The sequence below is a fragment of the Chiloscyllium plagiosum genome, unplaced genomic scaffold (assembly GCF_037043375.1).
Source record: "Chiloscyllium plagiosum isolate Xiang-an unplaced genomic scaffold, Cpla_swu_hap1 HiC_scaffold_13, whole genome shotgun sequence".
Classification (NCBI taxonomy): Eukaryota; Metazoa; Chordata; class Chondrichthyes; order Orectolobiformes; family Hemiscylliidae; genus Chiloscyllium; species Chiloscyllium plagiosum.
This window is the reverse complement of record NW_028270151.1, coordinates 47,057,433-47,080,184: the sequence shown is the minus strand read 5'-3', so window position 1 is coordinate 47,080,184 and position 22,752 is coordinate 47,057,433. Positions and strand designations below refer to the sequence as shown.

The 22,752-nt window shown below is 37.9% G+C and overlaps 1 protein-coding gene across 5 annotated transcripts in view; it reads left to right on the top strand.

Moving 5' to 3' along the window:
* The window catches only part of ephb3b (eph receptor B3b), a 91,497-nt gene that overhangs the window by 10,261 nt on the left and 58,484 nt on the right, over positions 1-22,752 (top strand). For all 5 annotated transcript variants that reach the window (XM_087993567.1, XM_087993565.1, XM_087993566.1 and 2 more), the window contains exons 2-3: positions 15,711-15,775; positions 20,987-21,659. In XM_087993567.1, coding sequence (XP_087849693.1) covers positions 15,711-15,775; positions 20,987-21,659 — 738 coding nt within the window. The remainder of the gene's footprint in view (positions 1-15,710; positions 15,776-20,986; positions 21,660-22,752) is intronic.

Here is a 22,752-nt window from a genome sequence, read left to right as displayed (position 1 = left end):
TGATAGTGTGCTGGCTAAATTGTCTCATAAGACAGTGTACTGAACAGCAAATCCTTTTACAGGAACAGATACCATCTGAGCTTTACTGAAAAGTTAAAAATCAGTGTACTGACAACAAAATCGATTGTAAGATGCTGTTAAACCACAGGATTATAATTTCTTTATGGATGAGACAGAAGATAAGAACAGTCACTAAAAGTAATAGAAGAAAATTACAAAACTCCTGTAAAATGTCTTGGTAACAGCAAACACAGCTGGCCACTGGCCCTTGGGCTAAAAACTAGAAATTAGTCTAAACATTTGTGTCATAGACAAAGGAAAATATATTCAGCATTCATTGCAAATATCATTCTTATTACTTTTAATAACAGAAGCAATTATTGTTTTACGTACCATGGTGAACATCTATTCGTTGCTTTATCACTTGGGTATATTAAAGGAAGCTATGCAATGTACAAGGTAATATGTGTATTATTAAAACAGTGCCAAGTATGAGAAAAGGTTTCAAAGGGTGTTTGTTTTTTTTGCCTAGTGCTTCCTTTGTGATTAGGAACTGGTTAGTGATTGTGCATTTCAGAAAAGGCAAACTTAGACAGTAGTTTCTTTGTTACTGCATTTACACGATCATCCATACCTAACCAAATTAAGTTGACGCATACCTTTGCAACATTCTTTGAACTTTCTGACTCAGTTTTAGGGTGTATTCAATAACTGCAGTCGACGCTATGGAATATGTATATGCTAAGGTCACTATTTTTCTGTAAATCGACTTCAGAAAAGGCTTTCTGAGATGCTTGTGGAGGGAGGAGAAATCCACTTCAGTCTGATTATTTTAATTGTAAATATTTTTATTTGTTAACAAGATTAAAACACTTAGTTACATTATAACCATTTTACATCAACAGGAACCTGAAGAGACTCCTGATATTTATGCTTTTGACGATCTCAAAATTTCCTTTAAACTATCATCTGGTCAACTGTTCCAGAAAAGAACCTTCTTGGACTCATGTTCAATTGTAGCTGTTAATTAATCACAGTTGTACCATTTATCAAGAATTCCCATTGTACCATTGGCATTGTTATGTCTATGTGAAATAAAATCCAGACAGATGGTGACAAATCGACAGTAGATTTTCTTCATTCCAAAATGAATAATTTGGGAAGAAAGAGCTTTGGAATGGATGTTGTACATTGTCTGTTTGCTTATTCACACTTACGCAATAATAGTAGAACAGTTTGTCCCTATGTGGACTGACTGTAGTGCTAAAGATTTATGAATGAATTGGGTGTGTGACTGACAGGATGTAGCCTAGGAAATTGGATCTCATTTGGAAAATGTAAAGATATTATTTAAGTTAATTGTCAATCATGGGTAGAAGAGGCATCTACTTGTACATTTTATGGAAGAAGTATTAGATAATGCTTAACACTGTATGTTATATATAACAAATATATTTAAAGAGCATATTTGTGTATGAAGTTATTGTAAATTAAAACTTATTTAAAATAGCTCATCCTTTCTAATTCAAATTTTTCTATTGATAAACACATGAAGGTAGGGCACTAGTCATAATGTGTGACAAGTCTATGTCTTCCATTTTAGCAGCTGATATCAGCATTAATTGCACTGAAGCATCATAAAGAATATTTGTATAGCAATGTTTTTTGAGTATTTTCTACAACAATATGTCTTAGCACCAATCTCAAATGGGGATTTCCTTTTGCACCAGTACAAATTTTTCACTTTCAATACGAGTTATCCCTAGAGCTTTTCTAAACAAAGCAAGAAAAGAATGATGAATTGATTAAGGTAATCCAGATTTCTCTCCTTAATTGCCATCAGAAAGTTAGTCATATCATCAGTTAAAGCTGGATGTAGATCTGGGTCCCAGAATGACTTTGGTGAACTCATACATTGGACCACCCATATACTGCATTATTTTAAAATTGATGGTACTGAAAGCAAAAATATTTAAAAGCAAGTAAAACTAGTTTGAATAAATTAGTGCCAGATAATTAAGCTTCTTGTGTGCGTAAACCGAACCAATTTTCTTTGAATTCAGATATGCAGCCATGTATACTACCAATTCACATAGACACGTTCAAGCATGGTAATTTCATGTATTTTATAGGTGTACATATACATACATTATTGTGGTAGGGGTTATAATAAATAGCTGTTTATATTAGAGAAAGGCATATCTTAGTGAAATACATTTATTTTAAAACTTGAATAAATATTTAGTTTTTAATCATACTTGAGGAAATATTCACCAGTGATCCAGAAGTCTGCTACCTTATACCGTGCTAAGACCTACTGCATGGTCTGACTATACTGTGATTTTCTTTCTTCTCAGATGAATTACTGCCTGCTGAGATGTTGCTCAAGTTCTCCTGAACTCTGCGGCATTTTCTTTCATTTGAGTCAAGGCTCAGTGGAGATTGGCAGGCGAGAGACAGCAGGGCAGCCTGTAGCTCATTAGCTGGTGAAATTACCATTTTCACAGTTTTTTTTCCCCTTGGTGTAATTGTTCCTCAAGAATAGTTTTGTATAAATGACTGCATTCTGCATGCAGCAACTGAAGCAAGAGGCTGCTGTGTGTGGAAAAAAAAATTCTGTCTTGTGCAATTAACTATCAACTTTCTTTAGGAGGTGGACGATGCCACCATTGTTAACCCCTGTCAGATACTTTTGTTCCAGACCAGTGCATGCCTGAATCCATTCTCAGAAGTCAATGCGCATCTTTTTCCCCCCCGGCCCATAGTTCTTTCTTGCCTTCATAGAAGTTCATGCCTTATTGTATTCTGTTACGATACAAGCAAAATGTTAGAGTAGCAGAGGCCACACACAGAATGCTGTGTACATACTCTCTGTGCCCACCCTCCATACTCTCAAATTGAACAGTTCTGGGATGCTTTTAGAATATTTTAACATACCGGAAAACATGTTAAAAGTGTGAATCTGAGGGCACAGTCATCAGTTCAGCTTTGTTTGACATCGGTACTGGCTTCAATTATTTTTACAAACCTACAGTTATGAAAAACACTTGAAGCGATTAAACTAACCAACTTAATGGTTTCATATAAAGAATCAATATTTAGAAGTACTGACTGTGCAGTCTTCAGCAAAATGAAAACCACAATCTGTTTGTAGAGCTTGTCAACATGGATAAAAATAAGCAAAACGCTACTTTTGTAATACCTTGGATACTCCATATTATGAGGTTTTCTAAATATCTCAGTTAACTGTAAATCTGGTCTGCTGATGATTAAAATCATTAACCTGCCATTATTTGTTGAAAGGAAAAACCTGCATTTGTAAAGTGCTTTTTGCATCCCCAGACATGTTTTACAGTCAACTTTGAAGTGTAATCACTCTTGTAGTATGTGAAACCCAACAGCCCATATGAGCTCAGCAAACATACACTTTCTCTATAATTGGCTATGTAATGGTTATTTTTGTAGTGTTTCTTCAGGGATAGATATTAGTGAGGACACTGAGGAAAACTCCCCTGCTGTCTTCATAATAGTGCTGTGGAATCTCTTCCACCCACCCCAAGCAGTTGGATGGGAGCTCATGTTAATCTGTCAAATGAATGACTGCACTTCCGACAGTGCAGCACTCCCTAAGTACTGCATTGGATTTTCTGTTTTGACTTTTGTTGTCAGGTTCTGTCTGAAATATTGTGAAATATTATTTTACTTCCAGTAATTAAATATACATCTCCGAGCTGTGTACATACCCATATAATGTATTTGCATATATAAAATATAGAGATATATTTTGTGTGTATGTATCAAAAACCATGAGCACAATAACACTTGAGTTATATGGTATATTCAAGTTAAGAATGCCTTTTAACATATTTTGATATAATTGTAAATAGAAGAATATTATTTTACAGTTCTACAATAACTGGCTAACACATCATTTACAGTTACAGTAACCTATATTTTAAATTAAAAATCTTATTTATAAAATTGGTGTAATAAATCTTAATTAAAATGAAAAGAGGAAACATCTCAGAGAACTTGGAAAATAATAAAATCAAAGTTAGATCACACTGTTCTCTGTGTGGAGCAGGATTCAAAATGGACCAGCTTTGGCTCATTGGACCTTAACACAACAATGATTCATTGATGATACTCATTCCCCGCAAGGCTGTATAATTGGGGCTGGAATTTGGCAGGATAGCCTAAATTATTATCAGGACCTAATTGGATTTTCTTATTTGAGAAAAGAGCCTCTTTCGAGCATAAATGATGAGAGGACAAGGTGGGTATGATGCAAAATGGCATGACAGCCCACTAGATGGCAGTAGTGAGTCCCATTTTTAGGATTCAAGCCAAATCATGGCCCCTACCCTGCCAACCCACTACCGTACACACATTTTTACATACACAGAAACATTAAAAAAAAGGGAGATTCTTTATTACATGATTTTGCCCTTTACACTGTGAGCACCAAAAGTTCCTTTCTGTGGACAAACGTTAGAAACTGCAAGTTATACTGGAACTTATTGTTACTGGTTACGTTGACATCCTTGATAAGGTATTGGTGACTTGGACATCTGCAATTCACATGCAAATCAAACTGCCTTTCCCTGATACTGAGCAATTTGGTAGGATCAGTGGCAGAGGTTCAAATCGGTATATCTAGCATTTACACCAGAATACTGTGTACACTGCTGACCCGTCAATGTTTGGGCACAGTATTCCTACTTAGAGAAGCAGGAGTTGTTTCTTCTTCACCTACTCTTAAAATGATTCTTCCTATCATCATGCATTACAAAGTCTAATTTTATAACTCTTATTATGACAAGTAGGAGCAATAAGTCTGAAATTAATAATTGGTATTATTATTAGGCAAATGCACAGGCTGCCTCTATTAATTTGATATTGGTGTGCACCGAAGGCATTAATCTACTAAATGTTAAATAGGACAATGCATCTGTTGAAGTGGTAGTTGGAGGAATGTCTTGTGGGTTTGTAAATAAAGCATTAATATTGGTATTTCCAAGACTAAAGAGTTTCCAATGTAATGGGATAAATCTGTGCCCCGATTCTCAAAGCATACCCTCACCAGATGACAGGCTGCCAGGCATACTGCAGGTGCTAATTTACTTCGATGTATTTGAATTAGCTGTCTGTCTCAGCTGGTTGGTTACAGAAAGGCAGAGTGTGGATGCACCTTCAATTTCCAACATGGTAGATTTTCAGGTGTAACATCTGGAAAGGATGAGAATTGAGCACCACCCCTCAAACTACCTCAGCAGAAAATTAAAACTGAGGCACTGCATTAATTAAAAAATCATGTACAGGAAATCTGAATGCCCCCCTCCCAAAAAAAGCTGAATCTGTGAAGAAAACAAGATTGGTTGCATTTCTGGTTGATACCTATCATAGTTTTGATGAAGGATAAGACCTGAAATGTCAACTGTTTTTTTCAGACATGCTGACTCACCTTGCTGTGAGTTTGGAGGCATTCCTCTGCCATATGGAAGTTGATAACGTTGCCTGTTCAATTTATGTAAGTCTGCTGTTTACATGCAGATGCACTTTTCTTAATACATTGTCTAGTAGGTATCTTATTCAGTTTGATCATTCAATTCCTGCATTTCTTTGTGCATTAGTGATGCAATCTTAGCTTCAAGTTTGTGTCAATGTCATGGTCATTTAGTCCGTTTGTACAAAGCAGTTATTGCATTATAATCTGTAGAACCTCATTTCCTCAACTGCATCAGGGATCATTCTTGTATTGCATCTATTGCAAGATTTGATCAATAAAGGTTACTCAACTATTATATGATAAAATAATTTACACAACTTTATTTGCAAAATAAACCAATGATATTTTTATTACATTTTTTAAGTGATCACACTGATTTGATATATAGAAGATGATGAAGAGGATTACAAAAGGTCTGAATGATGTCTTTAATTCCAACTGTTCTTATAAACTAATGCTAAACAGTGTAATAAATACAGTTTATCCATATTACAAACAACAGAGTATAGATCATTAGTCTTCAAATTATAACACTATTAAAAGTGAGGTGTAAAATTCACCTAAATTTATGCATGGCATATGAGTCAAAGTCTGCTTTAATTCTATCAGCAACTATTTGAAAGAGAATATTTGTCAAGTCCTTCATAGAATAGAACACACAGTTGTTAGTTACCTTTTACACAAGTCTCATTATATTTTTGCTTGCATTTTCAACCTTCTGATGTCTTTGCAGACACATGGTAAGTATAATCAAGAGTCAGGGATCATTTCATCACCTCTGATGAAGATAAATGACTTCCAGTACAGGAACTGAACCCTGTCACAAACCATTTGCACAAAATGTCACACTTGGGTTTTACATAAATCTGTGGGGAATAAGATGAAAACCACAAGACAGCTCCTTGCAGATTTGTGGAGCTCATTTTAAAAAAAAAATTCAAAGTTTTTGGTACATTACGCAAAGCCTTGTTGTATCACTGCAGCAACATTGGAATGTCTGCATCAAGTTTTGCCCACAGCATATACTAAATTGGTCATGACTATAGTCTTACCATTTTAACAGAAATGCTCTCCCTGCTTTACATCCTGAATGGATCACTGTGCACTTTATATCAAAATATGCTCTGCACATGCCTCTGTGTGTTATGTGTGGTATGCAGAACCGTCAGATAAAGTCAAAGATAAATTTGAAAATTATGCAGAGCAGATTCAGAGAAAAGATATTGTAGAGAAGCTCTGGGGAGCGCAAGCATTTCTGAATTAAAGTAAATTGAAAGATTACTAAAGGAAAAGGTAAAAGTAAAAAAAAATGAAAAAAATGTAATCTACATCTCAGGAGTAAGAAAGAAAGTAACCATAAGCAGACAGTCACAAGCATAGTCATAACACTTCACAAATGCATTGTCCAGGTCTGATGAGTTGTATTGTTAAACAATGATTAATAGCGGAATGTAATTTTGTGGAGTTCATTTTCAGCTTTCTGATATCAATGAGAATCTACAACCACTTCTTCAATTTTGTTTTCTCTATCTGCCAACCCTTGCTCACAATATATATGCGTTCAGCAGTGAGCACAGGCTGAAAGATTCTGATTTATGTTTGAACTTTAAAAGATAACAAACATCCAAATATGTAGTTATTTTAATTTGTGCTGGCTTGTGTTAAATTTTCAAAATTCATTTCTGAGTTGCGCAGATTTTAGTTGTGACTGAACATATTATGAAAGATGAATCAATAGCTTTGATCATTCAGAGGTTAATTGAAGATAATTTTTTTCTGCCTGAAATCATGATCCATATTTGTCTTTTAAGTCTTATGCCCACCTAGACAAAGTAAACTTGGCATCTGTGACCTGTTATCCAATTTTTAATATAATTAGTATTTATTCTTATCTGTTATTATATAATCAAATTTCTTTGTGATTGCTAAGTTGGAACATAGTCACATAAAAATAATTTAAAAAAGAAACTTTAAATACTATTCAGCTAATTTTCCAGTTCAAAATTTCAAGAAGTAAATAGTTTTGATCTGTAATTTGCGTGGCAACGACTTACGGATGTGGGTTATTGATTCAAACCAAAGACATTGTCAGGCAGGCAGCTTTAAATTCTTTCAATCAGTTTGCATAAGTCATATAAAGTGGATGGTAACTTAATTATTCTGCAGTTTGTATTAATACTTAGACCTTGTAATTAGTAAAAGAAGTTATGACATGGATCTGCTTCATAATTCATTTTAAATCAGAGATCACATGTTAACAATAGTATAGGCCATTATCATGGGAAAACCAAAGAAAGGTAAAGAAATCAATCATACATTTTATGACATTTCTTTGCTTGAATGTCTTAATGTGATGCATGTTTCTATGTTATTTCAGTAATACTGTTAAAACATGATCAGTAGTGGAGCTTATTTCTCCAGTTCTGCTTTTTTAGTCTTCATCATTAGGAATTTAAAGATATTTTTGTTGCAAGTATTTGAAAGGAATAGGCAGACTTTCAATCTCACAATTAATTGTTGCACTGCTCTTAATTAGTTTGCTTTGTTCTTGTTCACTATGTTAAGATAAACTAGGAGAGACTAATATCATGAGCAGTTTCAAGACATCAAAAACCCTGCAGGAATTTCTTTTTCTAGTAACATTATGCCTTTGTAACAACATAGCATTATCACCCACAAAGACAACATGATGTTTATGGCTTTGAAAAATGCAGATGCTGTACATGTTAAAGCTAAGTTTAGTGACAATGTTATTTTTCTATTTTAAGTTCACCAGAACAAACCAGAATCATTTATCTTATGTCATCCTTTTTTTATTATCTGTATTGTTTGAGCAAGTGCTGAGCAAACAAGCATCAGCAGCCTGTTTTCAAATTTGCTAACACTCGCATGTCACTTGATCCCGCTGACCGAGAGTTCCTGTCGATTTACATCTCATTATGGCACTAATTGATTTGTTTAGGCAACAAACAAGTGTGGCCACAGGTTTGCATGAGTTTCCATCCATAATTAATCAGACGCACGTTTGTTAATATTTGAACTTTGTCACCTCAGTTCCTTGGTTTCAGCTTTAGTACTGATGATATGGAGATGCCGGTGTTGGACTGGGGTGTACAAAGTTAAAAATCACACAACACCAGGTTATGGTCCAACAGGTTTAATTGGAAGCACACTAGCTTTCGGAGCGTCGCTCCTTCATCAGGTAATAGTGGAGGGATCAAGCCTAACACACAGAATTTATAGCAAAAACTTACAGTGTGATGTAACTGAAATTATACATTGAAAAATTGATTGTTAAGTCTTTCATCTGTTTGAATACCATGTTAGTTTCACTTCTTTCATGTGTAAATCACAAAACCTTTTTTAAAAAGTTGCATTCTCAGATTAGCTGTTAACAATGGGTGATAGCTAGACAATATGTTGAAGGTGTTAGCCCCCTGTGTTCTCTGTCTATGCCATGGTGTTTAGATTGATTCTAATCTAAGAAGTGAAATAACGGAGTTTTACATGAATTCATGCAGTTTTTGAGCAAAGTACAATGTAACCCTGCAAGTACAAATTCACCCCACAAAATATATGTGTGCATGTGGGTCTTTGTTTGTGTGTGTGTGTGTGTCTGTCTGTCTGGTTTGGGGGTTGTGAGTGTGAGAAAGTATGTGTGTAGTGAGTGTAGAGTGTCTTAAGTCTGTGAGGGGGTGCATGTGTGAGTGTGGGAGCGTGTGTGTCTGTAAGGGTGTGTGTGGGAGTCTGTGTGCGCGTGTCTGTGTATATGTGTGTCTGTGTGTGTGTGTGTGTGTGAGAGAGAGAGAGTGTGTCTGTGTGTGTGTGTGTGTGTGTGTGTGTGTGTGTGAGAGAGAGAGAGAGAGAGAGAGAGAGAGAGAGAGAGAGTGTGTGTGTGTGTGTGTGTGTGTGTGTGTAGGAGTGTCTGTGTTTGTGTATAGTGCAATGGTGGTCACCTATAATGTGACAAGGTCCCGGTTGAGGCCCTCCCTTTGGGTACCGATCTTAGCAATCGGCCTCTGCTTGGCCACGTTTTGCTGTTGCCTGTCCCGAAGTCCACCTTGGAGGATGCTAACACCTTCAACATATTGTCTAGCTATCACCCATTGTTAACAGCTGACCTGAGAATGCAACTTTTAAAAAAGGTTTTGTGATTTACTCATGAAAGAAGTGAAACTATCATGGTATTCAAACAGATGAAAGACTTAACAATCAATTTTTCAATGAATAATTTCAGTTACATCACACTGTAAATTTTTGCTATAAATTCTGTTTGTTTGGATTGAGCCCTCCACTATCACCTGATGAAGGAGCATCGCTCCGAAAGCTAGTGTGCTTCCAATTAAACCTGTTGGACTATAACCTGGTGTTGTGTGATTTTTGACAATTAATACAAGTGATTGCATGTAATATCAAGCCCAGAAGGTGATCAAAAAAGGTGTATTCTTTTTGCAATTAGACAAAATGAAATTGGGAAAAATGATTAATTACCAAATAAACACAGGTGTCTGTATTCTGTAAGGCAGCATATTATTGATTTCTGCTTTCAAATTATGTGTGCTTTTGTCTCAGTTCACATTATGGAAATCAATAGTTTGTGGTGATTCTTTTCATGCTCCTTTTCAATGCATACACTGTTTTTCTGCATCATTTTTGAGTAACTTGTTCTTCATTCAGGTATGAAAGCATCTAGACATGTTTGACTATATATGCAGAAGCAAACCATCAAAGTGAGAGAAAAAAACAGCAAAATTTGCTGATCAGTTTTATTTTCAATTGCATATTTTACCACAGATTTTCATTAGTAAGTACAGAGCAGATTTTGAAACCATATTTTGACATTCATCTGGTCATACAGTTATCCATAGGATATTACATAATCATACAGAAAAGGCCATTTGAGTTTTCATGTGTGATTAATGTTTTTTCCTCATTGTGACCTCATATAATCCTGCGACCCACTCTCTTCTTGTACTCCTTAATATTCTTCATTCAGTTTGGCTCAACTGGTCGTCCTATTGCCTCTGAATTGAAAGGTCTTAGATTCCAGATCAATTACAGATATGAGCATATAATTTACATGAACATTTCATTGTCGGGCAATTGTTGTTTTAAGAAAGAAAACACCAAGGTTACACGTACCCACAGAATGGCTCCCTTTTGTGCTACAATTTCAATAAAGCTTTATGTCAAAGAATACCATATTCTAACCATTGTCTAAACGTTTTCTAACTTTAATTTCATTTGCCTTGAAATGCCTCTTTTTTTTGTTTGAAAATTGTTCCCTTATCAGTCTCACCCCAGATATTGTGACATTTTTGTAGAATTGAATGAGCAATCTGGTGAGGCTGATTTTGACATCAGGAGCATCTCAGTCCATCTTTTACGCTATTGACAAGCTATGACATAACAGTGAATTGCCAGTAAAGAGGGATTATTACTTGTTAAATGCCTTCACATGGAATGTAGAGTGGGTACTTGGTGACTTCAGCTCACTGCTTGCTGTAAATAACTTCTATGTTGCATAGAATCAAACAGCTTCTCAGGGCACAATCCATGGACACAGTCACCCTCACTCCTCATCCACGAACATTGGTATCCAGCATTTGTCAACATTTCACAGTCATCGTGGCACCTCAGATATATTGCAGAACATTCTGGAAGCATAGACTTGCATTGTAATGCACTCGTGCACTCCAAGGTCTTTTTGTTCAGCAACACTCTCCAGGATCTTACCATTAACTGTGTAAGTCCTGCCCTGATTTGCCTCTCCAAGATGCAGCACCTCACATTTATCTAAACTCCATCTGACACTCCTTGGCCTATTGGCCCATCTGATCAAGATCCCATTGTACTCTGAGGTAACCTTCTTGGCTGTCTATGACATCTTCAATTTTGGTGTCATCTGCAAACTTACTAACTAAATCTCTGATGTTCACATCCAAATCATTTATGTAAATGACGAAAAGCAGTGGACCCAGCACGCATCCTTGTGGCACACTACTGGTCACAGGCCTCCTATCTGAAAAGCAACCTTCCACCACCACCCTCTGTCTCCTAGCTTTGAGCCAGTCTGTATCAAAAGTGATCTTGGAGTGTGGTTCATAGTTCATTGAAAGTAGAGTCTCTCGTAGATAGGATAATGAAGAAGGCATTTAGTATACTTTCCTCTATTGGTCAGAGCATTGAGTATAGGAGTTAAGATGTCATTTTGCAGCTTTACAGGACATTCGTTAGGCCTGTTATGGAATATTGTGTGCAGTTCTGGTCTCCCTCCTATAGGAAGGATGTTGTGAAGTTTGAAAGGGTTCAGAAAAGATTTACCAGGATGTTTCCAGTGTTGGAGGATTTGAGCTACAGGGAGAGTCTGAATAGGCTGTGGCATGGATAGGGTAAATAGACAAGGTCTTTTCTCTGGGTTAGGGGTGTCCAGAACTAAAGGGCATAGGTTTAAGGTGAAAGGGAAAAGATTTAAAAGGAATCTAAGGAGCAACATTTTCACAAGAGGTTGGTGTGTGTATGGAATGAGCTGCCAGAGGAAGCGGTGAAGGCTGGTACAATTACAACATTTAAAAGGCATCTGGATGGATACATGAATAGGAAGGGTTTAAAGGGATATGGGCCAAGTGTTGGCAAATGGGACGAGATTAGATTAGGATATTTGGTCGACATGGACGAGTTGGACGGAAGGGTCTGTTTCCGTGCTGTACATGAGCATTGAAAGGCTAGTTCAAGGACACTCGTGCATAGGGTCAGGGACCCAGATGAAGGATTGGGTCAGGCTACATCTCAGGGATGCTTGCTTGATTACTTAACCCTGACTGAGCTCCTGCCTGCATGTTAACAGTATCCTGCTTTGCCTTGCTGTCCCAATTAGTGCACCCACACAACCAAGGCAGCTTGCCTTGCTGGCACAATCCTCAGTGAGAGGAGCAGACACCATGCTGCATGGACGGGTGCTGCACCAAATGTTGATATTCTGCTGCAAACACTCTACAAGTGGACAAGCTAGCAGCCATGTCTGAGTGTGTTCGTTCTAAGTGAAGTCCAGAGAGGCACCTGTCATTCAGAGGCTCCCAGCAAAATAAATCAAGGGCAGCCTCTAATACAAGTCCTGGGGGTTGGGCATGTTTAGGCATCTGGTCAGCAGGATGTGTGGCAGCAAGGTGGCTCAGTGTTTAGCACTGTTGCCTCATGGTTCCAGAGGAGCTCTCACTGTCACCTTCCATTGGGCTGGAAATCAAAAAAAAACATGCTATGGAGAAATAACTGGCTGCAATCTTTCTTAGAGTGTACAGGTAAATGTCTTGAGCTTTGAAGGAGGGATTTACAGAAACCAATAAAGTGAGATCCTTTAAAGGGAAACACCATTACAAGCAAACAGACTAATGAACTGCACAGGCACAGACCTAGTGTGTCAGTAATCTCAGGCAAAGCTATTGCATTAGCTTACTGTTTTGCAATTCCCTGCCCAGATATTGCTGAGCAACTCATTCCCACACAGAGGGACACAGCGGCCAGAGAAGCAGTAGGGATGTTGTAGAATGAGGGTCAAAGGTGTCAGCAGCACCCATTGCTGTCTGTATATCTTGTTCCTCTGGCTTCCAGATCTCCATTCATGTATATCGTGCACAGGCATGAAATTATACCTCATACTGCAATTGTTACAGTCAAGTCTAAACAGAAGGACAACTAACCTAATGTAAGGTGAAAGCAGTGCCATTTATAACAAAATTGCCAAATAACATACATTGTCATCTGTGCCATCAAAGTGCCTTCCAGATGTTTGTTTCTCCCTCTCCCTACCACTATATGTTTGTACACTTCCTAGTTCTGAAGCTCAGATGGAGATAACCTGTTAAGCAGTTGAGCCAATTGGCACATGATGTCTAGTCAGGTGATCTGGTTGGGGAGATTTTCTGTCCAGATGGGCCAGGCAAGCTGAGGGTGCTTCTCATTTGCAAATAGACCTTCCTTGGTATGAAATTCCAAGGTTTGAGAAGGTCAGGCAGGCTGGAGGTGGATGGCATGGCCAGCTCAGGAGTGTTCTGAGTGGAGAATCGTGAAAGGTCTGTGTGAGAGCCATTACTCCAGTGGTTGGAGCAATGTGTGCTCCTCTTCTGTAAAGAGAGAAAGGGACAAATTGAACAAAGTGTCTGCTAGTGTAGTTGGTGAAAGGGGAGTGAGCTGGTCTGAGAGAGTGAGATGGCAGTGCAGAGGCCTTGCAGGGTTATTGGAGGGGTGAATGAGAGGCCTGGAGTATGCACTGATAAGTAAACATGTTGCAGGCACCAGTGAGAGCGGCAGAACTTCGTGGGAGGAGGGTGCAATATCAGAAATAGAGGGAGGATGATACAGCAGATTGAGATGTATGCCAATTAGCCTTGGTAGAGCAGGGGATTTCATTGTCTTTCATACAGCACCGCCAGCTCTGTACTATGGAAGCAGTGCTAGTGACCCCGGTTTATGTTGTCAGGAGCTGGTGCCACGGCCTCCAGTGCTGGTCATCTGGGAAGAGGGTTCCTCTCCTATGCACCAACCTCTCGACCAGTACCTCCAAACCAAGTCCATGTTGCCTTCTCTAAAATATTCTGGAAGTGTCCTTGATCAAGCAGGGCAGCTTAGGAATGCCAAAGCTTTTCTGGGTGCAAATACTGAAGTTTTAAAGATGGCAGAGAATCTGAACTTTTTGGCACATATCCACTGAGTGGCAAATTGTTCTGGGAACTTCACTTGGTAAAATGGAGTTGGATGTGCTAAGTATTGTAGGGGCAGCAGAGATAGATGATGAAATGAGTTTGGGAAGATGTGGGAAAACCTGCGTGACCTCAATGAAAAACCTTTGAAAATTTCAACAGAACTCAGACATACTCATAAGATTTGGACCCTAATTCTTTCAATATTTCAAATACTGTAAGAGTATTTTATAGTACATTAGTCCCACTTAAACACAAACAATGACTGCGTAGTCATGTTGTACTTTCCAATGCTTTTATGTCCTCTCTTCAGTACTGTGCCAAAACTGCTTCATGGCAAACATAAATATGGTTCTGAACATGACTTATATTACTATCTTTTACTTGCTATTTTTATTTTATATGTGTCTGATGATGCAATGCCAATAATTTTAACTGACTTTTTGTGGTCTTATTAATTTGTGTTATCACCTATTATGACCTATGTGTCTGTGGATCAAGATTTCTTTATCCTTTCAAAATCTTACAGTTAAGAGACCACTTCAATTCCCTATTCTTACTTTCAAAATGTATGACCGAACATTTCTCTAAATTAGATTCCTTTTGTCATCTATCCATCCATTCAGCTGGTTTATTTCTACTTCTGTGGGCTTCCTGTTGCTACTTACCCACAATTCCAAATTGATTCTGTAAGCAAATTTTGACCATTTTTGGTTTCCTTAATTTCTGAAGTAAGTTCATTTTTGCATATACAGAGTAAATAATAGACCCCTAAAACCAGGTCATATGGTGTCTTTATGGTCAATAAACTGCGCATTACTTCTAATCTCATCTTGTGTCTACTTGTCATTTCATGTCCCCTGTACAGGACAAAACTGCAGTTTAAACTTAAAATATGATATATTTTCAGGAATCTATTTATCTGTACAGATTTAAGTTAGCAGTAGCCCTTTATAATAGTCAAGCTGCTGAGCAGCTGTTCTTCATCATATGTGGCTATAGAAATCATCCCCTGTTTCACTGATTTGTAACAGTCTTTTTCTGCTGCAGGGCCTCTTTAATGTGAATTACCCTGATCCATTTTAAAACCCTCTGTGCTTTTGACCCTGTCCTCCCTCCCAAGCAATTTGTGCCCCTGGTTTCCTTAACCTTTGTCTTGTAAAGTGCTGATTTATGTGCTGAGACCCCCAGGTTGTATTCTGCATAAATCAAAAAATTCTGTGGATAAAACACAAACCATTGGTTTCAAAGAAAGGAAGTACACCTTTTGCACAGTTACTTCTTCATGGGTGAATTTGGGTTATAAAAGCTGAAGACCAAAGACATGTCAGATTGTGTGCAGCACTATATTTCTGAGAAATAGGCACAAAGAAGCAACAATGAATGTTCTGTTTTATTCTTCTGATGTGTAGATATGTAAGTTGTTATGGATGCTGCCTTCTATTTTATCACAAGATTTTTATTCTTAGATTGTACATTGATTTTACCTCAATTTTGGTCCACAGAAATGCTTATGGATTCAAGATTGGCAACAGCTGAATTGGGATGGACTGCATACCCAGATTCTGGGGTAAGGAAAATTTAACAATACATTATTGAATAACAAAATTAAACTAATGTTAAAAAAATAGAACCTGTACTTCACTGAGGTGAGGAGGGAATCATGCAGAAAATGCTGAAAATACTCTGCAAATCATACAATGTTTGTGGACAGAGAACAAAGTTGACCTTTCCGGTCAATGACATTGATACAGTGCTAAGGCAACAGGGCATTAATAGACCTGCTCTCCTTTAGACAAGATGTTCAGCTCAGGCTCAGTCCATTAAAATTGCTAAAACTATTTTAACTCCGTATAGAGAAGAACAATAATTATATACTGGACAACCAAAAATGTTGAAAACAAACTATCTGTACCTCACTGATAGTTGTGGGATCCTGCAGGTGAAGAAAGGCTTTTGCATCTTCCTCCAGTAAGATGTCATACCACCTCATCAGTAAAAAAACACTGGGATATTTCAACATAATGCAATAAAATGGAGTGTTGGTTACTTTCAAAGCTTTGCTCACTAATTAAAGTAGTTTTTTGAGTCAGTAACAGCAAAAGCTGAGAGGAAAGATTTTCACAGACCTGACCCCAGGTGTACTTCACAAGTCAGAGTATACTGCTGTAATTAAACCTACTCAAATTTCCACTATTTAAATAATTAAAAAGAAAATTGAGTCATTTACTTCTCAGGCTTGTCCTTTTTATTGATATTTAATGATGAATTTAATATGACGAATCAGCCCCTTTTTCAAGTTTTTGAATTACGCGCCAAATTCTGAAAGTGTTATTGGTTGAGTAGCTTCAGAGTCAAAACTTCAGTTCAAAATGCCAAACATTTGCAAACAGTGGACAATTACAAACTGTCATTAAATCATATCAAGACAGCATAGAATTAGCTATTCAGTGCCAAGTAGTGAATCAAAAATGGCAGTGTGTGTCAGTAAAAATGGTAAAATAAAGGCAGTCATAAATAATTGAAAGATTCGTTTTCAAATGTGGAAATTAATTTTAAGGAATATTAAATATGGTCAAATCCCAATACATACACAACTAAGTTGTCAAGTTCAAAATTCTCCTAAATCAATGTTTTATTTGAATTAAGGCTCCACAAAGTAAAATAAACCAGGTGATCAAAACATCATCAAAACAAATCAAAACCTTGACCAAAATATGCCAAGTACAAATGGCATGTGATTACTGTAGCAGGCTGCAAGATCTAAATCAAAGTTGAGAGTAGATTGGTTCACTGAGAATGCATTCTGGGGGCGGAATTTAATGTCCTCCTCCATTGTATATTTGACAGAGATAGAACATTTTAGTCAGGCAGGTGAGACCCCAGCTATATTCTTGCATCCATCCTGATGATTTCTGTTTTGGGCATGTCCATGGATGCCACCCACTCCCGAATGTAAGGAGCATGACAGGCAAACCTGTGCAGGATGGCTTGTGGGCTCCCACAGACATGGTGGTGACTGGCGAACGGTGGAGGAGAGTACTTTCATTTTCTTTCAAAGGCTCATCAAGTGTCTGCTCAAGAAATCTGTACCAGGGACCTATTGAGACATACCCCATTCTCTTATTCCTCAGCCTTAATTTGTTAAATGAAGTAGGGTACAGAACGTTTTATCTCTGTCAGTGGCAATATGAGAAGGAATGCTTGAACAGGTGTGTAGCTTCTGAATAGCAGAAAAAGATTGATCATTGCATGAAAATATTATTAATCTTCAAACATCCTTTTATCTTCTATTACAACAATGATTAAGGGAGAAAAAAATCTGTATTTAAACTGATTGTATTCTAACCTGTGTAAAGCTTATATTTTCCCACTGTATTAGCCATATGGTATTTATATCATACCATACATGAGCAATATTTCTGTATAATAAAAAAGAACATTTTCATCAGAAGCAAAGTCTTGATTTTGAGTTCATTTTACTTCTAATCTTTTTGAACAATTCTCAAAGGACACTGTTTCATGTAGAATTCCCAGACAGACAATGTTTAGATAAGTGCACTAAGACATCTCTCTCAAATGTAATTATCTTTACTAAATCGATGTTCATAAATTAGTAAACCAGTCTTCAATTTAAATATATGTACAAACATAACTATGAATTGTTTTGAACAGATTGTGGTTACCAACCTTTGCGAAGCTTACAACATTGAGTAATTACAGCAACCACAGAAGTTACTTAAGATTTGTTTGCAATAATTTTGAAATATAAACAATAGACAGTATAGAGTGGAACAAGAAAAGGCAGTTTTGCTTGTTGATCATACCTGATCCAGTTTCAAATGTTGTGATAGAATTACATGCCATGCTAGTTTCCTCTCCCAATTGCCTCATCTGAACCTAATGATTAGAATAATTTTTTTACAGTGTGTCTCCACACTGATGTCATTTTACTTTTAGAAAAGCACGATCAACTGCATGGTGGGACCGCATAATGATGGTTACTTAATTCAAATTACTTCACAAAGCAGAGAAAAATTGAAATAGGATGAGATTCTTTGAAGCTTTTTTGATGATTGAAAGAACTAAATTAGTGAATACTTTATGCTTAAACATTGCTTATGCATGTTGTAAACTACAGCGACATTCAATATGCCCACGAATAATATTCAAAACACCTTTGAAAAGTATCTGCTCACTAAGCTTCAGTTGAGGCTCCAGAGTATAGTCTGGCTACTTTAAAAAGAAAGCAGCCTTGAGCATTATATAGATATGACTAAACTTGATAGGACCTATGACCTTTAGCAGCTATTAACTACTTAGTAAATCTAGCAGCTAAACATCTATAATCACATTTTAGAAAACAACTCTTCACAGTTGATTTTAATTTGCCTAAACCAGTAGCCTCAAATGTCAACCTGTGTTCGTGGAAGTCAATCAGTAAAGATTACATCATTTTGCACTGGAATTTCTTGTACATGTGACAGTTCTGTTTACAGAAAGGTGTTCATTCAAAATGTTGCAGGTAGGCTAAATATTGTGGTGGGTACCAGTTGCAAAACAGAATATCTAAAATTCCTAGAAATCAGAAGCAAAAGCAGAAAATGCTGGTAATACAGTACTAAGCTGATTAGGGAGCATTTATAGAAGGAGAAAATTAGTTAATGTTTCATGTCTATGATTCTTGGTCGGAAAGGGAAAATTGAAGATAAAATAGATTTTGCCTAAAGGGTGTTATGATAAAGACAATAGGTATGTGATAAAGTGAAAGGTAGGAAACGTAGAATAAGAACATAAGAATGAGGAGCACGAGTAGACTATCTGGCCCTTCAAGCCCGCCATTCAATAGGATCATGGCTGATCTCTCCATGGCCTCAGCTTCATTTAGCCGTCCTCTGTCCATTCCTTAAGAACTGGGAGCATAACAGAGACATTAATATCCTAGGGCCAAAGAGATAGGTCACGGTGCAAGAAAACAAACAAAAGGCTTGATTGAATATGTCCCTATCGAGTGCATTTTCAGTTGAAGGGGAATACCAAATGCTTAGTACAAGCTCACCATCTCCCCACTCTTGACCTGACCTCCATAATAAAGGGGAAAAGGGTGAGGGCATGCTAGGAGTGAATGGGCAGGTGCCACAATCAGCAGACTGCTTGCCATAAGTAAATAAATAAGGGCAAAGTGACCTCATTATTATCATGCCCACTCCTTATCACCGTTGGATTAAGCAGATGAGCAGGAATATGTGTCACCCTTAAATTATTTTTAGAAAGATCATGAAAGAGGGGAGTACTGTCTTCAAAGGGTGCCCTTTTCTCATCAGGGTACCTCCCCCAGAAGATAGTAAACCCCCTCCTTCCTTTCTCTGTACCTGCACTTTAGAACATAACCCTTGCCCCAACTTTCTAAGATGCTTAAACCCTTCCTCCCAATGCTGTCAACTTGCCCAGGTCCTGGGATCGATTGGGAGATCATCCTGGATGTGCTCTGATCCAGGCACCATCCATTACAGAGCTCTGTTGCCATTGGAGCTAACTGCTGATCTGATTGGATGGCAGCTCGAGAGGGTTGAACATTCACACATTGAGGGACAGGGATCCCATTCTTTCCCACATTGCTTGTGGCTCAGGACAGGCTTCTGAAGTGGTCCCAAAAGAGAAAATGCTGGAAAATCTCACCAGGTCTGGTAGCATCTGTAAGGAGAGAAAAGAGCTGACGTTTTGAGTCTAACTGACCCTTTGTCAAACCAGTTAGACTCGAAACGTCAGCTCTTTTCTCTCCTTACAGATGCTGCCAGACCTGCTGAGATTTTCCAGCATTTTCTCTTTTGGTTTCAGATTCTAGCATCTGCAGTAATTTGCTTTTATTCTGAAGTGGTCTGCCAGCTGGTCACTGACTTTCCTTGTGGAGTGGCAAACTATCCCCTCCCATCCTCATCTTGTAAGATTTTGTCCAAAGGAGTGAAAGATGTGACTGGAGCAAGTTTGCTACTGACTGCAAACAAAAATGATAGTAAAAAATCCAAATTGGACAAACTGGGGTAGAGATTAGGCTCTAGAATTGTTGAACTCGCTGTTAAGTCTGAACGGCTGTGGAGGCCTAAATCATAGAATCCCTATAATGTGTAAGTAGGCCATTCGGCCCATGAATTCACACTGATCCTCCAAAGAGCATTCCACCCAGACCCAATCCTCTGTCTCTGTAACCCCATATTTTTCACATACCATTGCTAATCCTTCTAACCTACACAACCCTGGACACTATGGGCAATGTAGCATGGCCAATCCACCTAACCTGCACACCTTTGGAGTGTGGGAGGAAACCGAAGCACCTGGAGGAACCGACACAGACACGAAGAGAATGTGTAAACTCCACATCGACAGTCGCCTGAGAGTGGAATCAAAATGAAGGATGAAGTGCTGTTCCTCAGGTTTATGTTGAGCTTCATTGCAATAGTGCAGTGGGCTGAAAATCAAGTTGGATGTTTAATCATATTTCATTAAATAGAATAGCAATAAAATATGTATCAATAATTATGATAACATATGTATGAATGGTGTTGCAAAAACAACAATGCTGAAGGGATTGCTGCAGTAATTAATGAATTATTTTTATATGATTGTGAACCCTGCTGACTATAATGCCTTCAGTAAGTCGAGACAATTTGAAGATATACTCCCAGTTCAACAATTGTAGAGTTAATCCATAAGTAATATTTAAATGTATTATTTGTAAAATGACAGTGAATTTTAAAATAATTATTCTGTTTTCTTTGTTCAGTGGGAAGAAGTAAGTGGATATGATGATGCAATAAATCCTATTCGCACATACCAGGTCTGTAATGTGATGGAAGCAAACCAGAATAATTGGCTTCGAACTACTTACATAGAACATAACGACGTTCAGCGAGTATATGTAGAGATGAAATTCACTGTGCGGGACTGCAACAGCATACCAAATATCCCAGGTTCCTGTAAGGAAACTTTTAATTTATTTTACTATGAGTCTGACACGGACTCAGCAACAGCATCTACTCCATTGTGGATGGAGAACCCTTACATAAAAGTGGACACCATTGCGCCAGATGAGAGTTTTTCCAAACTGGAGTCTGGTAAAGTCAACACAAAGATCAGAAGCTTTGGCCCATTATCTAAGAATGGATTCTACCTAGCATTTCAGGATCTGGGCTCATGCATGTCACTCATTTCCCTGCGTGTGTTCTACAAGAAATGCCCATCTGTGATCGCAAATTTTGCAGTTTTTCCAGAAACTGTTACTGGAGCAGAACCTACATCACTTGTGATTGCTCCAGGCATCTGTCTCAGTAATGCTGTGGAATTGTCTGTCCCCCTAAAACTGTACTGTAATGGAGATGGTGAGTGGATGGTACCTGTTGGAGCTTGTACTTGTGCTGCTGGATATCAACCTGCTAAACAGGAGACTGCTTGCCAAGGTAGGAAAATTATCAATTGGTTTCAGTACTTTTTTCCTGTTTCCACCCAAATGTTTTAGAGATTAGTCATACAAACCTAAGGCACCTAAGTCTAATATTTGGAGCAATTGTCATTGTGTTCCTTTCTCAGTAAAGAAATGGGATAATCATGTAACTTAATATGATGAAAATTAGATAAAAGCTCTGGAGATACAAAGGTTGCACAGACCTTGTGCCCTCCATTATCCTGAGTGGGATTGTAGCTAGGATGGGGGTGGGCGGTGGAGATGGAGGAAGGGAGACATGAGGATTTATTCAGGTTGGAGGATAGCTTGTGATGGCACAGCCACCTTCCTTCTTCCCTGATTAAATCCAAGGCAAGAAGGTGTGTGACCAGCCTTCCTACTCAATGCCAATTGAGGTCCTTCAGTGAGCAATCAATAGGCATTTGAGGGCCTCCACTGCTCCTGGTCGGGGCACAGAAGTGGCTCAGGTGCTCACCATGAAGGGAACACAACAAAAATAACTCGTGGCATGCTTGTTTGTGGAGAGTACTGTTTCTCATTCAAAGATACTCAGCAGCTGATTGAGGGCCCAGCATCAGCAAGGGGGATGCACTGGAAGATTCCTGACCCTCTCCACTTATGACTTATAACCTCCTTCCTGCCATCAGGACAGAGACCATAGGGCTTTGCGAGTGTCCAAGAACCCCATGGTCTCCACAAGATTCTGTTCATTATTTCTTTGACTGGAATGGCTGAAACTTGTGGTCCAGCTATAAAGTTGTGCAAGTATATTTTTATGCCATGTATGTATTGGTTCTAATGGATGGTTCTATGTATTGGACTCACTGAAGCAAAGCACTATCTGCAAATTATGGTCTCACTTGAATGGTCTTTGTCAATATTATGTATCATGTGTAATGAATGTGTCAATCAATTTTGTTTTCTCTTTTCTCAGCTAGCTGTCCCTCTCTTTTAATTAATTATTATTCATCTATCTTAATTTTGTCTTCTGAATAATTGGTGAAACATGGGGCTAAGTCTTTGGTAAGGGCTTATTTAAGTCCACAAGTATTGTGGAAAACACAAAACAACAAATGTAGACATACATG